Source organism: Nasonia vitripennis, unplaced genomic scaffold (genome assembly GCF_009193385.2).
Source record: "Nasonia vitripennis strain AsymCx unplaced genomic scaffold, Nvit_psr_1.1 unplaced0117, whole genome shotgun sequence".
NCBI classification, from domain to species: Eukaryota; Metazoa; Arthropoda; class Insecta; order Hymenoptera; family Pteromalidae; genus Nasonia; species Nasonia vitripennis.
Window position 1 is genome coordinate 1379 of NW_022279896.1, and position 21094 is coordinate 22472.

At 24.9% G+C, this 21094-nt stretch overlaps 2 protein-coding genes and 1 pseudogene across 3 annotated transcripts; 1 reads left to right on the plus strand and 2 right to left on the minus strand.

Annotated features, from left to right (window-relative positions):
* Window positions 1-8798: 8798 nt before the first annotated feature.
* On the minus strand, window positions 8799-11225 carry LOC107981454 (annotated as a pseudogene). Its single transcript, XR_004228322.2, has one exon. The product of XR_004228322.2 is annotated as a cytochrome c oxidase subunit 2-like (transcript).
* Window positions 11226-11324: 99 nt separating this feature from the next.
* LOC116418257 (cytochrome c oxidase subunit 1-like) lies at window positions 11325-12134 on the minus strand (the record flags this gene model as incomplete). The annotated part of the gene is given in 1 exon segment (XM_031933296.1): window positions 11325-12134. A coding segment is annotated over 1 exon segment (774 nt), but the record flags the coding sequence as incomplete, so codon positions are not given.
* A 4886-nt stretch (window positions 12135-17020) lies between these two features.
* On the plus strand, window positions 17021-20292 carry LOC107981453 (cytochrome b-like). Its single transcript, XM_032602215.1, is given in 1 exon segment — window positions 17021-20292. A coding segment is annotated over 1 exon segment (819 nt). The 5' UTR covers window positions 17021-17035; the 3' UTR covers window positions 17855-20292.
* The last annotated feature ends 802 nt before the right edge of the window (window positions 20293-21094 follow it).

Here is a 21094-nt window from a genome sequence, read left to right on the forward strand (position 1 = left end):
GCAGAGATTCCGGACGTTCGAGGTTCGCTCGATCGGGATAGTAGCAGCCGTTGTGTCGGGAACGGTTGAATCAAGATTGGTACGAAATTAGTAGCGTTTCGAAACCACTCGTAAGTTTTGACTGAACAACATTTGATACTACTCGTCAACTCTGGCTCACTCTCTCCACTCGTCCCGTCGATTTGTGATCGAAGTCGACGGTGCGGATGGGGAAGTGGCAGAGATTCCGGACGTTCGAGGTTCGCTCGATCGGGATAGTAGCAGCCGTTGTGTCGGGAACGGTTGAATCAAGATTGGTACGAAATTGGTAGCGTTTCGAAACCACTCGTAAGTTTTGACTGAACAACATTTGATACTACTCGTCAACTCTGGCTCACTCTCTCCACTCGTCCCGTCGATTTGTGATCGAAGTCGACAGTGCGGATGGGGAAGTGGCAGAGATTCCGGACGTTCGAGGTTCGCTCGATCGGGATAGTAGCAGCCGTTGTGTCGGGAACGGTTGAATCAAGATTGGTACGAAATTAGTAGCGTTTCGAAACCACTCGTAAGTTTTGACTGAACAACATTTGATACTACTCGTCAACTCTGGCTCACTCTCTCCACTCGTCCCGTCGATTTGTGATCGAAGTCGACGGTGCGGATGGGGAAGTGGCAGAGATTCTGGACGTTCGAGGTTCGCTCGATCGCGATAGTAGCAGCCGTTGTGTCGGGAACGGTTGAATCAAGATTGGTACGAAATTGGTAGCGTTTCGAAACCACTCGTAAGTTTTGACTGAACAACATTTGATACTACTCGTCAACTCTGGCTCACTCTCTCCACTCGTCCCGTCGATTTGTGATCGAAGTCGACGGTGCGGATGGGGAAGTGGCAGAGATTCCGGACGTTCGAGGTTCGCTCGATCGGGATAGTAGCAGCCGTTGTGTCGGGAACGGTTGAATCAAGATTGGTACGAAATTAGTAGCGTTTCGAAACCACTCGTAAGTTTTGACTGAACAACATTTGATACTACTCGTCAACTCTGGCTCACTCTCTCCACTCGTCCCGTCGATTTGTGATCGAAGTCGACGGTGCGGATGGGGAAGTGGCAGAGATTCCGGACGTTCGAGGTTCGCTCGATCGGGATAGTAGCAGCCGTTGTGTCGGGAACGGTTGAATCAAGATTGGTACGAAATTAGTAGCGTTTCGAAACCACTCGTAAGTTTTGACTGAACAACATTTGATACTACTCGTCAACTCTGGCTCACTCTCTCCACTCGTCCCGTCGATTTGTGATCGAAGTCGACGGTGCGGATGGGGAAGTGGCAGAGATTCCGGACGTTCGAGGTTCGCTCGATCGGGATAGTAGCAGCCGTTGTGTCGGGAACGGTTGAATCAAGATTGGTACGAAATTGGTAGCGTTTCGAAACCACTCGTAAGTTTTGACTGAACAACATTTGATACTACTCGTCAACTCTGGCTCACTCTCTCCACTCGTCCCGTCGATTTGTGATCGAAGTCGACGGTGCGGATGGGGAAGTGGCAGAGATTCTGGACGTTCGAGGTTCGCTCGATCGCGATAGTAGCAGCCGTTGTGTCGGGAACGGTTGAATCAAGATTGGTACGAAATTGGTAGCGTTTCGAAACCGCTCGTAAGTTTTGACTGAACAACATTTGATACTACTCGTCAACTCTGGCTCACTCTCTCCACTCGTCCCGTCGATTTGTGATCGAAGTCGACGGTGCGGATGGGGAAGTGGCAGAGATTCTGGACGTTCGAGGTTCGCTCGATCGCGATAGTAGCAGCCGTTGTGTCGGGAACGGTTGAATCAAGATTGGTACGAAATTGGTAGCGTTTCGAAACCACTCGTAAGTTTTGACTGAACAACATTTGATACTACTCGTCAACTCTGGCTCACTCTCTCCACTCGTCCCGTCGATTTGTGATCGAAGTCGACGGTGCGGATGGGGAAGTGGCAGAGATTCCGGACGTTCGAGGTTCGCTCGATCGCGATAGTAGCAGCCGTTGTGTCGGGAACGGTTGAATCAAGATTGGTACGAAATTGGTAGCGTTTCGAAACCACTCGTAAGTTTTGACTGAACAACATTTGATACTACTCGTCAACTCTGGCTCACTCTCTCCACTCGTCCCGTCGATTTGTGATCGAAGTCGACGGTGCGGATGGGGAAGTGGCAGAGATTCCGGACGTTCGAGGTTCGCTCGATCGGGATAGTAGCAGCCGTTGTGTCGGGAACGGTTGAATCAAGATTGGTACGAAATTAGTAGCGTTTCGAAACCACTCGTAAGTTTTGACTGAACAACATTTGATACTACTCGTCAACTCTGGCTCACTCTCTCCACTCGTCCCGTCGATTTATGATCGAAGTCGACGGTGCGGATGGGGAAGTGGCAGAGATTCCGGACGTTCGAGGTTCGCTCGATCGGGATAGTAGCAGCCGTTGTGTCGGGAACGGTTGAATCAAGATTGGTACGAAATTGGTAGTGTTTCGAAACCACTCGTAAGTTTTGACTGAACAACATTTGATACTACTCGTCAACTCTGGCTCACTCTCTCCACTCGTCCCGTCGATTTGTGATCGAAGTCGACGGTGCGGATGGGGAAGTGGCAGAGATTCCGGACGTTCGAGGTTCACTCGATCGGGATAGTAGCAGCCGTTGTGTCGGGAACGGTTGAATCAAGATTGGTACGAAATTGGTAGTGTTTCGAAACCACTCGTAAGTTTTGACTGAACAACATTTGATACTACTCGTCAACTCTGGCTCACTCTCTCCACTCGTCCCGTCGATTTGTGATCGAAGTCGACGGTGCGGATGGGGAAGTGGCAGAGATTCCGGACGTTCGAGGTTCACTCGATCGGGATAGTAGCAGCCGTTGTGTCGGGAACGGTTGAATCAAGATTGGTACGAAATTGGTAGTGTTTCGAAACCACTCGTAAGTTTTGACTGAACAACATTTGATACTATTTATTAATTTTCCTATTTTAATGGTTTATAAATTATTTTCGATATTTAATTATATTAAATATATTGAATTAATGAATATTATTATGATTATGATTAATTAATTGATAATTTTTAAAATTATTAAAAAATTTTTTAAAATATTTAATTTATAATATATATATATATATATATATATATATATATATATATATATATATATATATATATATATATATATATATATATATATATAAAATCGTTGCTTGGGGGGGGGCTCTTAATAATGATTATATATATATATATATATATATATATATATATATATATATATATATATATATATATATATATATATATATATATATATATATATATATATATATATAAAAAGATAGACTAAATTTTAAGTCATTAGATTCATAATCTTAAAATATAAATTCTTTAATTATTCTTTTTATTAAAAATTTTAGTTTAATTTAAAACTTTTTTTTTACAAAAAAGAAATAATTTATATTTAATTAAATTTTAATAAATTTAAATTTAGTTTAATAATTAATTATTAATTTTATTTATATATAATTTTTAAAGATAAAACTATATTTTAAATAAATATATACTATCATTTTTAATAAAAAAAATTAAAAATTTAAGAAATTATTATTTAGAAATTTTATTAAATATAGGTTAATCTTGTGCCAGCATCAGCGGTTATACAATGATATATAAATTAATTATATTAATTTATTATTATAATAATAATTTATTAATATTAATAGTTATAGTTTTTAGATTAAATAAAAACTATTTATATTATTATTAAATTAAATTAATTTAAGTTAATTAAATATTATAATAAACTAGGATTAGATACCCTATTATTAATATTCAATTTTATAGTAATTAATTATTAAATTTAATAAATTAAAATTTAAAAATTTTGACGGTATTATAACCTAATTAGAGGAACTTGTATCATAATTGATATTCCACGATAGGATAAATTTAATGTATTTAATATTTTTGTATGTTCGTTATAAAAAAATTTATTAATAATTTAAATTTTTAAATTTTATTAAAATAAATTATTTCAGATCAATATGAAATTATATATTATAAGTTTTATGAGTTACAATTTAATAACTAATAGATATGATTAATTTTTAAATAATTTAATTAAAATGGATTTAATAGTAATAAATAAAAATAATTATTTATGAATTTAGTTTTATAATATGTACATATTGCCCGTCACTTCTAGAAATAGGATAAGTCGTAACAAAGTAAGTATACTGGAAAGTGTACTTAGTAAATAAATAGGAATATAGTTAATTTATAATATTTATTTTGCTAATAAAAGTTATTTTTGTAAATTATTCTTAATAATAAATTAATTTATATATTTTTATTTATGTTATTTAAATGAATTAAATAAAATAATATTTAAAATTAATTAAATTATTTAGTATTATTAAAAAAAATATAATAATTTTATATTTATAGTATTGTAAAAGAATAATATTATTATAATAAAATAATTATTAAAGTTATTTACCTTTTGTATCAGGGTTTATTAAATTTAATTAATATATTTTTAATTTCTCGAAATAAATTGATCTATTTATTTATTATATTTAATGTAAAATTATTATTATTAATAAATAAATAGTAGTGATAAGTCATTCATAATTTATATATCTAGTTATTTTATAAATAAATTTAATTTAATTAATGTTAATAAATTTATATATTTAATTTTTAATATATAAATTAATATTATTAAAATTATTAGGGATAAACTTAATAATTATTTTAATATTTTTTAATATTATTAGTAAAAAATTATAATAAAAATAATAATTTTTATTTATAAATAATTTATAATAATTAATAATATTAAACATATGATTTTAATAATTTAATTTAATTAAATATAAAATTATTAACTTTAATTAATTAAGTTAATTAATAATGATAAAATTAGTAAAAATAAATTTAATATTATTATATTAAATTAAAGATTATTTTAAGGAATTAGGCAAAAAATTTTTATTCACCTGTTTATTAAAAACATGGTTTATTGAATTTAATTATATAATAATAAATCAATTCTGCTCAATGAATTTATTTAAATAGCTGCAGTATTTTGACTGTACAAAGGTAGCATAATCAATTGTCTTTTTATTAAAGTCTAGAATGAAAGAAATAATGAAATAAAAACTGTCTCAGAATAAATAAATTTTAAATTTTATTGTAAGTAAAAATTCTTATATATTTATAATAGACGAGAAGACCCTATAGAATTTTATTATTAAATTATTATTTTTATTTATTATTAATAAATTAATTTATTTTAATAATTATATTGGGGGGATAATAAAATTTAAATAATTTTTATATTTTTATCACTAAAATATTAGAATTTTATAACCAATAATATTGAATTTAAATAAATTACCTTAGGGATAACAGCGTTAAATTTTTAAAGAGTTCATATTGATAAAAATTTTTGCGACCTCGATGTTGAATTAAATTTAATTGTTATTGTAGATAATAACAAAATTTAGTCTGTTCGACTATTAAAATTTTACATGATTTGAGTTTAGATCGGTGTGAGCCAGATCGGTTTCTATCTTTATATAATAATTATATTTTTGTACGAAAGGACTTAATATAAATAATAATTATTTATTATTGAATAAAATTATTTTATATTACTTTGACAGATTAGTGTATTAAATTTAGAATTTAAAAATAAATATTATTATATTTAAGTAATATTGTTAATAATTAATAGAATAATTATTTCTTTAAATATAATAGTAATAGTATTAATTTCAGTGGCATTTTTAACTCTTTTAGAACGAAAAGTATTAGGTTATATTCAACTTCGAAAAGGACCTAATAAAGTTGGACTAAGAGGTTTACTTCAACCCTTTAGTGATGCAATTAAATTATTTTCAAAAGAAAATTTTATACTACTGAAATCTAATTATTATTTTTATTTATTTAGTCCTATATTTAGTATATTATTAATATTACTTTTATGGAATAATATACCTATTGTTAGGGAAATAATTAATAATTATTTTAATATAATAATAATTTTATGTTTAATAAGTATAGGAGTGTATCCTATAATAATTGCTGGGTGATCGTCTAACTCTATTTATTCTATTATTGGGAGTCTTCGTAGAATTGCTCAAACTATTTCTTATGAAGTAAGGATAATTTTATTAATATTAAGAGTTTTATTAATAGTAGAAAGATTTAATCTTATATATATAATTAAATTTCAAACTAATATTTTTTTTATTTTTTTTTTTTTTCCTTTAAGAATTATTTTTTTTGTAAGATTGTTAGCTGAATTAAATCGAACTCCCTTTGATTTTGCTGAAGGAGAGTCTGAATTAGTGTCTGGGTTTAATACTGAATATATAAGAGGTAGATTTGCTTTAATTTTTATTGCTGAATATGGAATAATCATATTTATAATGTTTTTGTTTATTTTAATATTTTTAGGTAACAATATTAATAAAATTAGATTTTATATTATTTATATATTTTTTTTATTTTTTATTATTTTAATTCGAGGTACATTTCCTCGAATACGATATGATTTTTTAATATATTTAACGTGAATGAGATACTTACCAATTAGGTTAAATTACATTATTTATATTATTAGAATTAAATGAATTTTATTTATTTAATATATATATATATATATATATATATATATATATATATATATATATATATATATATATATATATATATATATATATATATATATATATATATAAGTGTAATTAATAAGCACAAAATTTTTTGAAAATTTTAGTAATAATTTATTTTATTATATATATATATATATATATATATATATATATTAATTGGAAAGATTTATTCAATTAAATTATTAACAATAATTTTCCGCTATTTTGGATTCAATTAAGTGAAATATACTAATTTGAACTTCTAATTCAAAAATAAATAATTAATTTTATTTATATTTCTTTAGTAATATGTCTGAATTAAAGTAATAAATTGTAAATTTATTTATAGAATGTTAATATTCTTGTTACTAAAATTTATAAATTAATTTATATTTTAAACTTTGAAGGTTTATAGTTTAATTTAACTTAAAATTTTTTTTTAAATCAACTCTATTAATATTAATATTACTATTATTATTCATAATATAGTCATAATCTTATAATTATAAAAATTATTATAATTAATAAATTTATAATTAATTTTTTTTGAAAATGCATTAATTATAATATTTAAAAATAATATTCGTAAATAAAAAAATATTCTAATTAATGATCTAATAATTATAATAATTAAAGTAGTTATAGATAATAAATTTGATAATTCTTTAATGGCAATTAATTTTATTATAAATCCTAAAAAAGGAGGGATTGATGCTAATGAAAAAATACTAAAATTTATTATATAGTAAGTAATAATATTATTAAATTTTATTATTTGTATATCAATTATATTATTTATATTATAATTATTAAAAATTAAACATAATGATAATGAAATAATAAAATAAATAATAAAATAACTAATTCTTATTATTTCTCTAAAAATTAATATAATAATTATTCATGAAATTTGAATAATAGATGAATAACAAAAAATTAATTTTAAGTTTCTTTGTCTTAATCCTTTAATAGAGCTATATATACTAGAAATTAATATAATAATTAAATTAAATGGTACAGAAAATTTATAATTTAATAAATTACTAATAATAATTATTGGGATAATTTTTTGTATAGTAGATATTAAAAAAATATTAATTCAATTTATATTACCTATAATTTTTAGATACCAAAAATAAAAAGGAGGAAGTCCTAATTTATTAATTATTCTAAAATTTATTAATATAAATATAATATCGTTAGAAATATTATATTCTAATATTAATCTTATTATTAAAAAAATATATGAATTAATTGTTTGAATTAAGAAATAATTTATAAAAGATTCTTTTTTAATATTTTTATCAAAAATAATTAAACTAATAAATCTAATTATATTAATTTCCATAACTATTCATATTGAAAATCAAGAAGGTAAAATAAATATTAATATATTAGTTAATACAACTATAGGAATAAAAAAAATATAACAATAATAATTCATTAATATATATAATTTTTAAATTATATTAATAAAGTGCCTGATTTAAAAGGGTTATTTTGATAGAATAAATTATATAATATTATTATTATCTTTATTATATATATATATATATATATATATATATATATATATATATATATAAAAATGAATAAATTTATATTATTATATTATTAAGTCGAAATTAATAGCTAAAGTTTTAGCTTCATTTTTAAAAGTTTAAATTAATAATATTAATATTTTTAAATTTGCAATTTAATATTTTAAATAAATTATTAAACTTATTTAAATCACTTTAAAGCTCCTTCTTTTCATTCTATATATAAACCTATTAATAAAATAATTATAATAATTAATATATTTAAATAATTTAAATAATAATAATATTTAGATAAAAAAATTATTGGTAAAATTAAAGAAATTTCTACATCAAAGATTAAAAAAATAATTGAAATTAAATAAAAAGATAAAGAAAAAGGTAAGCGATTTTTAGATATTGGATCATATCCGCATTCGAAGGGAGATATTTTTTCACGTCTTTTATTTATTTTTTTTGAAATAATAAAATTAGTTAATAATATTAAAATTAAAATAATTGAAATAATTAGAGTAATGACCAATAAATTTAATATTATTTATACTATAATATTTTATAGACTTATTAATTGGAAATTAATTTTACTTAATATAATATATAAATTATTAACTAGATCAAAAATAAATTAATAAATATAAAAATAATCATACTACATCTACAAAATGTCAATATCAAGCAGCAGCTTCAAATCCAAAATGATGAACATTAGAATAATTATCTATATAAATTCGAATTAAATTAATTAGTAAAAATATTGTTCCAATAATTACATGAATTCCGTGAAATCCGGTAGATATAAAAAAAATTGATCCATAAATAGAATCAGTAATTGTAAACCTAGAGTCTCTATATTCTTTATACTGATAAAATGTAAAAATTATTCCTAATGTAATAGTTAAAGCTAATCTAATAAAACTATTTATTTTTATTTTTATTAGAATTGAATAATGACATCAAGTAATGGTTACTCCAGAGGATAGTAAAATAATAGTATTTAATAAAGGAATATGATAAGGATTAAAAGTAATAATATTTTTTGGAGGTCAAATTCTACCAATTTCAATTCTAGGGGATAGAAATATGTGAAAATAACATCAAAAAATTCTAAAGAAAAATAATACCTCTGAAGTAATAAATAATAATATTCCTAATTTTAATCCTAATACAACTTTTTTAGTGTGAAATCCTTGAAATGTTCTTTCTCGAATTACATCCCGTCATCATTGATATAATGATAATATTATTAACAATATACTAAATAATAATATATAATAATTAAAATTATTAAATAAATTTATTAATCTAATTATTAAAATTAATAAATTAAAAGATAAAAGTAAAGGTCAAGGACTTAATGTTACTAAATGAAAAGGTTGGTATAATTTTTTCATATTTAATTTGTTTCAGTTCTATATAATAATCTTAATACACTAAATACATAGGCTTGAATTACTGACACTCTTAATTCTAAAATAATTAGTATTCTTTGTGTTATTAATATAATAAATAATATTAATATATTTAGCTTACTTCCAGTAGAAGAAATCAATGTTATTAATAAATGACCTGCAATTATATTAGCAGATAACCGAACTGCTAAAGTAATAGGACGAATTACATTCCTAATAGATTCAATTAAAACTATAAAAGGTATTAATAAATTTGGTGTACCCTGAGGTACTAAATGAGTAAATATAAAGTTAGTATTAATTATTCATCCAAATAATATTATTATAATTCATAAACTTATAGATAATGTTATTCTAAAAGTTATTTGTCTAGTAGAAGTATAAATATAAGGAAATAATCCTATAAAATTATTTAATATGATGCTTATGAATAGTCCAATAAATAAAATTATATTAATTACATTAATTTTTTTATTTAATAATATATAAAATTCATTAATTAAATATTTCAATAAATTTATATATATATAATTTCATCGTGATGGGATTAATCAAAATAAGTTTGGATAAAATATAATAATATAAATAGATCTAATTCAATTTATAGAAAAATTTATTGAAGTAGAAGGGTCAAAAATAGAAAATAAATTTATTATCATTTATTTAAAAATAAATATATAGTTTTATTTAATTTATTAAAATTAATTTTATAGTAAATAATTAAATAATATATTATTAGAATACTAATAAATAATAGTATAATAGTGTATATAAATAGTATAGATCACAATATTGGACTTATTTGTGGTATGAAAAAGATATTAGAAATTAATAATTTTAATTTGACAAATTAAGGTTATATTTTAACTAATCTTTTATTCAATTGGTATCTTAAAGTAAGAATTGATTTTTTAAATCAAAATATAGTAATAATTAACTAATTACTTCAATTGAATTTTATTTACTATTAATTCAATTAATAAATATATTTATCTTAGTAGATTCTAATACAATAGGTATAAAACTATGATTTACCCCACAAATTTCTGAACACTGTCCAAAAAAAATACCTGGTCGTTTTATTATACATCTAATTTGATTAATACGACCTGGTACTGCATCTACTTTAATTCCTAAGGAAGGAATAGTAAAAGAATGAATTACATCTAAAGAATTAATTAATATACGAATTTGAGTATTATATGGTAATACTATTCGATTATCTACATCTAACAAACGAAATATATTGTTATTTTTAATCATAAAAGAATCAAAATTAATTATTTTAAAATCCCTATATTCATACCTTCAGTATCATTGATGACCAATAATTTTAATTGTAATATTAGGAAAATTAGTTTCATCCGTTAAGTATAAAATTTTTAAGGATGGAATTGCTAAAAAAATTAATAAAATAATAGGAATTACAGTTCAAATAATTTCAATTATTTGTCCTTCTAATAAATTACGATTAATAAATTTATTATTTATTATAAAAATAATAATATATAAGATTATAGTAATAATTATTATAATAATTAATATGGCATGATCATGAAATATAATTATATTTTCTATAATTGGAGAATTAGCATCTTGAAATATAATTTGACTTCATAAAGAAATTTTTAAAAATAACCTATAAGATTATATTTATAGAATTTAAATCTATTGCACTATTCTGCCATTTTAAAAATTTAAATAAATCTTAGGAATTTCACTAAAAGAATGATATCTAGGAGGATATGATATAACTCACTCAATTGAATTATTTATATTTTTTATAAAAATAATAATCCGTTGAGAAATAATTCTTTCTCATAAAATAAAAAAAAAATATATTGTTCTAAATATAGAGATTAATCTTCCTATTGAAGAAATAATATTTCAACAAATATATGAATCAGGATAATCAGAATATCGACGAGGTATTCCTCTTATTCCTAAAAAATGTTGTGGAAAAAATGTTATATTAACTCCTAAAAATATTATAATAAATTGAATTTTTAATCATTTTTGATTTATTGATAATCCAAATATTATAGGATACCAATAAATAAATCTCCCAAAAATTGCAAATACAGCACCTATAGATAAAACATAGTGAAAATGAGCAACTACATAATAAGTATCATGTAGGATAATATCAATTGATGAATTTGATAAAATAATCCCTGTTAAACCACCTACAGTAAATAAAAAAATAAATCCTAATAACCATATATTAGTAACATTAAATTTAATTTTTATACCATTTATAGATGCTAATCATCTAAAAATTTTAATTCCTGTGGGAACAGCAATAATTATTGTTGCTGAAGTAAAATAAGCACGAGTATCCACATCTATTCCTACAGTAAATATATGATGAGCCCAAACAATAAATCCTAATAGCCCAATAGAAATTATAGCATAAATTATTCCTATTGCACCAAAAGTTTCTTTTTTTATTCTTTCATTTCTAATTATATGAGAAATTAGTCCAAATCCAGGTAAAATTAAAATATAGACTTCCGGATGTCCAAAAAATCAAAATAAATGCTGATAAAGAATAGGATCCCCCCCTCCAGCAGGATCAAAAAATGAAGTATTTAAATTACGATCAAATAATAATATAGTAATAGCTCCCGCTAAAACTGGTAAAGATAATAATAATAAAATTGCAGTTAATAACATAGATCAGGCAAGTAAGGGAATATTTTCAATTTTATAAATTTTCATATTTATTACTGTAGTAATAAAATTAATTCTTCCTATAATTGAAGAAATACCAGCAATATGAAGAGAAAAAATAGATAAATCCACAGATGGACCTCTATGAGATAAATTAGATGATAAGGGCGGGTAAACAGTCCAACCCGTACCAGTCCCAGACCCAACAAATATACTTGAAATTAATAAAATTAATCTAGGAGGTAATAGTCAAAATCTCATATTATTTATTCGAGGAAAAGCTATATCAGGAGCCCCCAAAATTATTGGGACTAAATAATTACCAAATCCTCCTATTATTACTGGTATAACAAAAAAGAAAATCATAGTAAATGCATGAGTAGTAACAATAGAATTATAAATTTGATCATTACCAATTAAAGACCCAGGATTACCTAACTCTATTCGAATAATTATTCTTATAGATAGCCCTAATACTCCTGATCATATTCCAAAAATAAAGTATAAAATTCCAATAAATTTATGATTAGTAGAAAAAAATCATATTTTCATATTTATATAGTTTAAATAAAACCTTATATTTTCATTATAAAGATAAATAAATTATTAAATTTTATAAATATTATATATTTGTATATTTATAAATATAAATATTATCTTAATATCTTCAATATTAAATTTTAAAATAAACTATATAAACTATAATAATATTAATATAATTATTATTAAAAATACTATATTTAATATCATTAACATTATATTATTATTATTATTAATAAAAATATCTAAATTATTTAACTTATTTATTTTTATTATTAAAGAATTTTTAAAAAATATCTCTCTTCAACCTTTATCATAATTATTTAAATATTTATTAGAAAAATTTAACGGAATAATAATAAATAAAGGAATAAAATTATATAAAAATCATATTTTACCAAAAAAAAATTTTAAAAAATATATAATTTTAAAATTTATAATTTTATTTATTAATTTATTAATAATAATAAAAATTATACAGATTATAATAATAGATAATTTTTCTATACTATTTAAAAATACTACTTCAATATTACTAAATATAAATAAATTTATTAAGTATCCATAAAAAATTGATATAGTCATCAATATAATTATAGAATAATTTATTAATTTATATTCTTTAATATTATTAAAATTATTAAAGTTTAAAGTTTTAAATAATAAATAATAAATTAACCGGATTCTATAAGATACAGTTAGTCCAGTGCTAATAAGTACAAATAAATAAATAATTAAATTATTATTATTTATAAATAAATTTTCTAAAATTTGATCTTTAGAATAAAATCCTGATATAAAAGGTATCCCACATAAAGATAAATTTGAAATTATTAATATTCTAAATGTTAGTGGTATAAAATATTTTAATTTTCCTAAAAATCGAATATCTTGATAATTTAATATTCCATGGATTAAAATTCCGGAACATATAAATATTATAGATTTAAATATTGCATGAATGATTAAATGAAAATATGATAATTCTCAATTTTTAAAAGCAAAAATTAATATTATTAAACCTAATTGCGATAAAGTAGAAAAAGCAATAATTTTTTTTATGTCATATTCAAAATTAGCTGAAAATCCAGCTATTATTATTGTTATCAACCTAATTATTATAATAATACTTAAAATATATTCATTTTTATAAATTAAATAATGAAAGCGAATTAATAAATATACCCCTGCTGTTACCAAAGTTGAAGAATGAACCAGGGAAGAAACAGGGGTAGGAGCTGCCATTGCTGCGGGTAATCAAGAGGAAAAAGGAAATTGAGCTCTTTTGGTAAATGCAGAAATTATAATTATTAAAATAATTATTCAATTAACTCTATCTATAAAAATAAAATTTCAATTTCCTATAGTTAATATTAATCTAATTCTAATTAAAATTGTTACATCACCAATTCGATTTAATAAAATAGTGAGTATCCCTGAATTAAACCTATAATTATTCTGATAAAAAATTACTAAACAATAAGAGATTAATCCCAGGCCATCTCATCCAATTAAAATACTAATTATATTAGGACTAATAATTATTAATAATATTGATAGAATAAAAAAGAAAACCAAGAAAAAAAATCGAATATTATTATAGTCATGTACTATATATTCACAACAATATAATATAATTATAGAAGAAATTAATAAAACTGTAAATATAAATATTAATATAATTCAATCTATGTAAATAAAAAAATTTATATTAACCGTATTTATAATTATTACATTTCATTCTATAAAATAAGTTATTTTATTTAATAATATAAATATTCCAATTATTATTATTATTCTACTAATAATTAAAAATAATATCCTACTAATATAATATAATATAATTATTTAAAGTAATCTAACTACAAGTTTGATCCCACAAATCAATATTTTTATTAAATTATTTAAATAGATAAATAATTCAATTTTTATAATAATTAAATTTAAAGGTACTCAATGTAGTAATAATACTAAATATTCATTTATATTATTAATATTTATTTTATTAATTAAAGAATTATAAGCACCATGCTGAGAATAAGAAAATATATATAATGAATATATAGAACTTAAATATATCCTAGCCATTAATAAATAAATAGAATTAAAAGATCAATTTAATATAACATTAATAATTATAATCTCACTCATTAAATTTAAAGAAACTGGAGAAGATATATTACAAATACAAAATAAAAATCATCATATTGACAAAGTAGGAAATATATTTATTATACCTTTATTAATAAGTATATTTCGTCTTTTTGAACATTTATAAGATAGATTTACTAAAATAAATAAAGCAGAAGAACATAATCCATGAGCTATTATTATTAAATATCTTCCTACTATTCCTCACTTAGTTAGACTTATAGCCCCTAATAATATTATTCCTATATGTACTACAGATGAATATGCCACTAATAATTTTAAGTCATATTGACGTAAACAAATTACTCTTAGTATAAATATACCTAATAAAGAAATAATAGTAATAATATAATTAAAATATTTACTATAATTTAATATTATTATTATTCTTCGAATAATTCCATACCCTCCTAATTTTAATATTACCCCTGCTAAAATTATAGAACCACAAATTGGTGCCTCTACATGAGCCTTTGGTAGTCATATGTGTAATATAAATAAAGGTAGTTTAATTAAAAAGGCAAAAATTATATATAAATATATTAGTAATTTTAAGTAAGTAAATTTTATTATATTATTTAAGATAATTAAATAATTCAACCTATTAAAATAACTTAATAAATAAAATAAAATAATTATTAAAGGTAAAGAAGCAAATATAGTATATAATAATATAAATATTGATGCATTAATTCGTTCAGGTTGATACCCCCACCCTATAATTAATAAAAATGTAGGGAATAATCTAATTTCAAAATATAAATAAAATATAAAGTAATTAATTGATATAAACCTTAGCATTAATGATAATAATAATAATAATAAAATAAAACTAAATATTTTAATGTTTTTAAAATTTAATCTCACTATAAATATTAATATAATAATTCATAATGATAATAATGATAATATATACCTTAATAAATCTATCCCTATTCAAGAATATAAATTTATTCAATTTTCATTAAAATTAATAGAATAAGTAAATATTAAACTAATAACCATTAATATTATTACTAACAATTTTATTATAATTTGTTTATTATTAATTATAATATTAAAATTTAATATAATAATAAAAATTAGTACTTTTATCATTTACTTAAATTAAGTAATTTAAATCTATCATTACCATAAGAACGAATTAAAATAATTAATATAGATAATCCTAAAACTCTTTCACATACTACAAATACCAAATAAAATAATACTATAATTATAGAATTATTTAATATTATTAAATTTCTTAATAATATTAATAAACTTAATATTAAAAATTCTAAACAAATTAAATTTAGTAAAATTTGATTGTATAAATAGACAAATATTAATATTGACATAATAAATATAATAATATAAAAATAAGTATTTAAATAAATAACTATTAATTTAATAAAAATATTAATTTTGTAAATTAAACATAAGAAAAACTCTTATAGTTATTCAAAAAAATAATAAACATTATATCTTTAATCTCCAAAATTAATATTTTCATAAACTATTTTTTGAATAATCTATGATAAAAACAATGATTACTATTCAAATTTATTACATTATTATAATAATTTTTATTAGTTTATTAATTATTTCTCTTCCATCTCATAATAAAAATATTCATCCTTTAATTTTTTGTTTATTATTATTATTATTAACTATTTTTAATTCTATAAATATTAGTTTATTAAATTATACTCATTGATTTTCTTACATTTTATTTTTAATCATAATTGGTGGGATAATAATTATTTTTTTATATTTTACTAGATTTATTAATAATATAAAGATAAAAATTAATTGAACAATATTTCTTTCCTTACCAATTAAATTAATGATATTGCTAATATTTATCACTATAATATTATTAATAAATAATACCTTTTTACCTTGAAACAATAAAATTATAGAATTTTTTTTTACAAATAGAATTTATAATAATATTAATTACATATTTATATATAATAAAAATATTAGAATAATTATTACAATAATGTATTTACTAATATGTTTAACTATAATTGTTAAAATTACTATTAATAATAAATTAACTTTACGAAAAATTAATTAAAATGAAAAAATCAATTTTTAAAAAATATATTTTAATAAATATTATTTACAATTCTTTAATTAACCTTCCTACTCCAATTAATATTTCTATTTGATGGAATTTTGGATCTTTACTAGGCTTATGTTTAATAATTCAAATTATTTCAGGATTCTTTCTATCCATACATTATTCCCCAAATATTATTATAGCATTTGATAGTATTATTCATATTATTCAAGATGTTAATTATGGGTGATTAATTCGATTAGTGCATATAAATGGAGCATCTTTTTTTTTTATTTGTATATTTATCCATATTGGTCGAGGTTTATATTATAACTCTTTTGTTATAGTAATAACATGAATAATAGGAGTACTAATTTTTTTACTTACTATAGCTACTGCATTTATAGGATATGTTTTACCTTGAGGACAAATATCATTTTGGGGGGCCACAGTAATTACTAATCTAGTTTCTGCTATTCCTTATATTGGAGAATATATTGTTATATGATTATGAGGAGGGTTCTCTGTTAATAATGCCACTTTAAATCGATTTTATTCATTTCATTTTATTTTACCTTTTATCGTAATAATATTAGTAATTATTCATTTAGTTTTTTTACATGAATCTGGTTCAAGAAATCCTATAGGATTAAATAGAAATATAAATAAAATTTCTTTTAGTCCTTATTTTATTATTAAAGATTTAATTGGATTTATTATTATATTAACCTTTTTATTAATAATTTGTTTAATAAATCCATATATTTTATCCGATCCAGAAAATTTTAATATGGCTAATTCTATAATTACTCCCATTCATATTCAACCTGAATGATATTTTTTATTTGCTTATGCAATCTTACGATCTATCCCCAATAAATTAGGAGGAGTATTAGCACTATTAATATCAATTTTAATTTTATTGATTTTACCTTTTAATAAAATTTATAAAATAAAGGGATTTAAATTTTACTATTTTAATAAAATTATATTTTGAATATTCATTAGTTTATTTATTTTACTTACTTGAATCGGAGCTCGACCAGTTGAAGATCCTTATATCTTAATTGGACAATTACTATCAATAATATATTTTTTATATTTTTTTTTAAGGCCAATAATTGCAAAACAAATAGATTTAATACTATATAATTAATTATTTAGCTTATCAAAGTTTATGACTTGAATTCATAAGAAAGAAGTAAATTCTTCTAATAATTTAATTAACAATACCTATATTTATATCTTTATTTATTATAGTATTAAATCTTTTTCCATCCGCACCGTCGACTTCGATCACAAATCGACGGGACGAGTGGAGAGAGTGAGCCAGAGTTGACGAGTAGTATCAAATGTTGTTCAGTCAAAACTTACGAGTGGTTTCGAAACGCTACCAATTTCGTACCAATCTTGATTCAACCGTTCCCGACACAACGGCTGCTACTATCCCGATCGAGTGAACCTCGAACGTCCGGAATCTCTGCCACTTCCCCATCCGCACCGTCGACTTCGATCACAAATCGACGGGACGAGTGGAGAGAGTGAGCCAGAGTTGACGAGTAGTATCAAATGTTGTTCAGTCAAAACTTACGAGTGGTTTCGAAACGCTACCAATTTCGTACCAATCTTGATTCAACCGTTCCCGACACAACGGCTGCTACTATCGCGATCGAGCGAACCTCGAACGTCCAGAATCTCTGCCACTTCCCCATCCGCACCGTCGACTTCGATCACAAATCGACGGGACGAGTGGAGAGAGTGAGCCAGAGTTGACGAGTAGTATCAAATGTTGTTCAGTCAAAACTTACGAGTGGTTTCGAAACGCTACTAATTTCGTACCAATCTTGATTCAACCGTTCCCGACACAACGGCTGCTACTATCCCGATCGAGCGAACCTCGAACGTCCGGAATCTCTGCCACTTCCCCATCCGCACCGTCGACTTCGATCACAAATCGACGGGACGAGTGGAGAGAGTGAGCCAGAGTTGACGAGTAGTATCAAATGTTGTTCAGTCAAAACTTACGAGTGGTTTCGAAACGCTACCAATTTCGTACCAATCTTGATTCAACCGTTCCCGACACAACGGCTGCTACTATCCCGATCGAGCGAACCTCGAACGTCCGGAATCTCTGCCACTTCCCCATCCGCACCGTCGACTTCGATCACAAATCGACGGGACGAGTGGAGAGAGTGAGCCAGAGTTGACGAGTAGTATCAAATGTTGTTCAGTCAAAACTTACGAGTGGTTTCGAAACGCTACTAATTTCGTACCAATCTTGATTCAACCGTTCCCGACACAACGGCTGCTACTATCGCGATCGAGCGAACCTCGAACGTCCAGAATCTCTGCCACTTCCCCATCCGCACCGTCGACTTCGATCACAAATCGACGGGACGAGTGGAGAGAGTGAGCCAGAGTTGACGAGTAGTATCAAATGTTGTTCAGTCAAAACTTACGAGCGGTTTCGAAACGCTACCAATTTCGTACCAATCTTGATTCAACCATTCCCGACACAACGGCTGCTACTATCCCGATCGAGCGAACCTCGAACGTCCAGAATCTCTGCCACTTCCCCATCCGCACCGTCGACTTCGATCACAAATCGACGGGACGAGTGGAGAGAGTGAGCCAGAGTTGACGAGTAGTATCAAATGTTGTTCAGTCAAAACTTACGAGTGGTTTCGAAACGCTACTAATTTCGTACCAATCTTGATTCAACCGTTCCCGACACAACGGCTGCTACTATCCCGATCGAGCGAACCTCGAACGTCCGGAATCTCTGCCACTTCCCCATCCGCACCGTCGACTTCGATCACAAATCGACGGGACGAGTGGAGAGAGTGAGCCAGAGTTGACGAGTAGTATCAAATGTTGTTCAGTCAAAACTTACGAGTGGTTTCGAAACGCTACCAATTTCGTACCAATCTTGATTCAACCGTTCCCGACACAACGGCTGCTACTATCGCGATCGAGCGAACCTCGAACGTCCGGAATCTCTGCCACTTCCCCATCCGCACCGTCGACTTCGATCACAAATCGACGGGACGAGTGGAGAGAGTGAGCCAGAGTTGACGAGTAGTATCAAATGTTGTTCAGTCAAAACTTACGAGTGGTTTCGAAACGCTACCAATTTCGTACCAATCTTGATTCAACCGTTCCCGACACAACGGCTGCTACTATCGCGATCGAGCGAACCTCGAACGTCCAGAATCTCTGCCACTTCCCCATCCGCACCGTCGACTTCGATCACAAATCGACGGGACGAGTGGAGAGAGTGAGCCAGAGTTGACGAGTAGTATCAAATGTTGTTCAGTCAAAACTTACGAGCGGTTTCGAAACGCTACCAATTTCGTACCAATCTTGATTCAACCGTTCCCGACACAACGGCTGCTACTATCGCGATCGAGCGAACCTCGAACGTCCAGAATCTCTGCCACTTCCCCATCCGCACCGTCGACTTCGATCACAAATCGACGGGACGAGTGGAGAGAGTGAGCCAGAGTTGACGAGTAGTATCAAATGTTGTTCAGTCAAAACTTACGAGTGGTTTCGAAACGCTACCAATTTCGTACCAATCTTGATTCAACCATTCCTAAATTCAAATTATATTTAATTTTTTAAAGGGAAGGAAAAAAAGGAAGGAAAGAGAACTCTAGTGTTAATGATCGAAAAAAACCCTCTCTGATGTAAATTTTTAAAGAACAAATAGAGATTCGATTTTTTTTAAAATTTGGTAGGCAAAAAAAGTTCCTTTTTTTTTTTTTTTTTTTTTTTTTTTTTTTTTTTTTTTTTTTTTTTTTTTTTTTTGGGGGGTTGAGGGTTTTAAAATATATATATACATATATATAAATAAAAGACTGGTATAATTTAAGCCCCCCTTCAACAATGAGAGTAATAAATTAAATAGATAAAATTATAAAATTAAGAATTTTAATGAATTTGACATTATTTATTCAAATTATGCTAAATTGATAAATTAATGAATCTGGTTTTATAATTTGTCGTTACTAGTATATATATATATATAAATATTATAATATAAAATATTTAAATAATTAAGTGTAATTATATA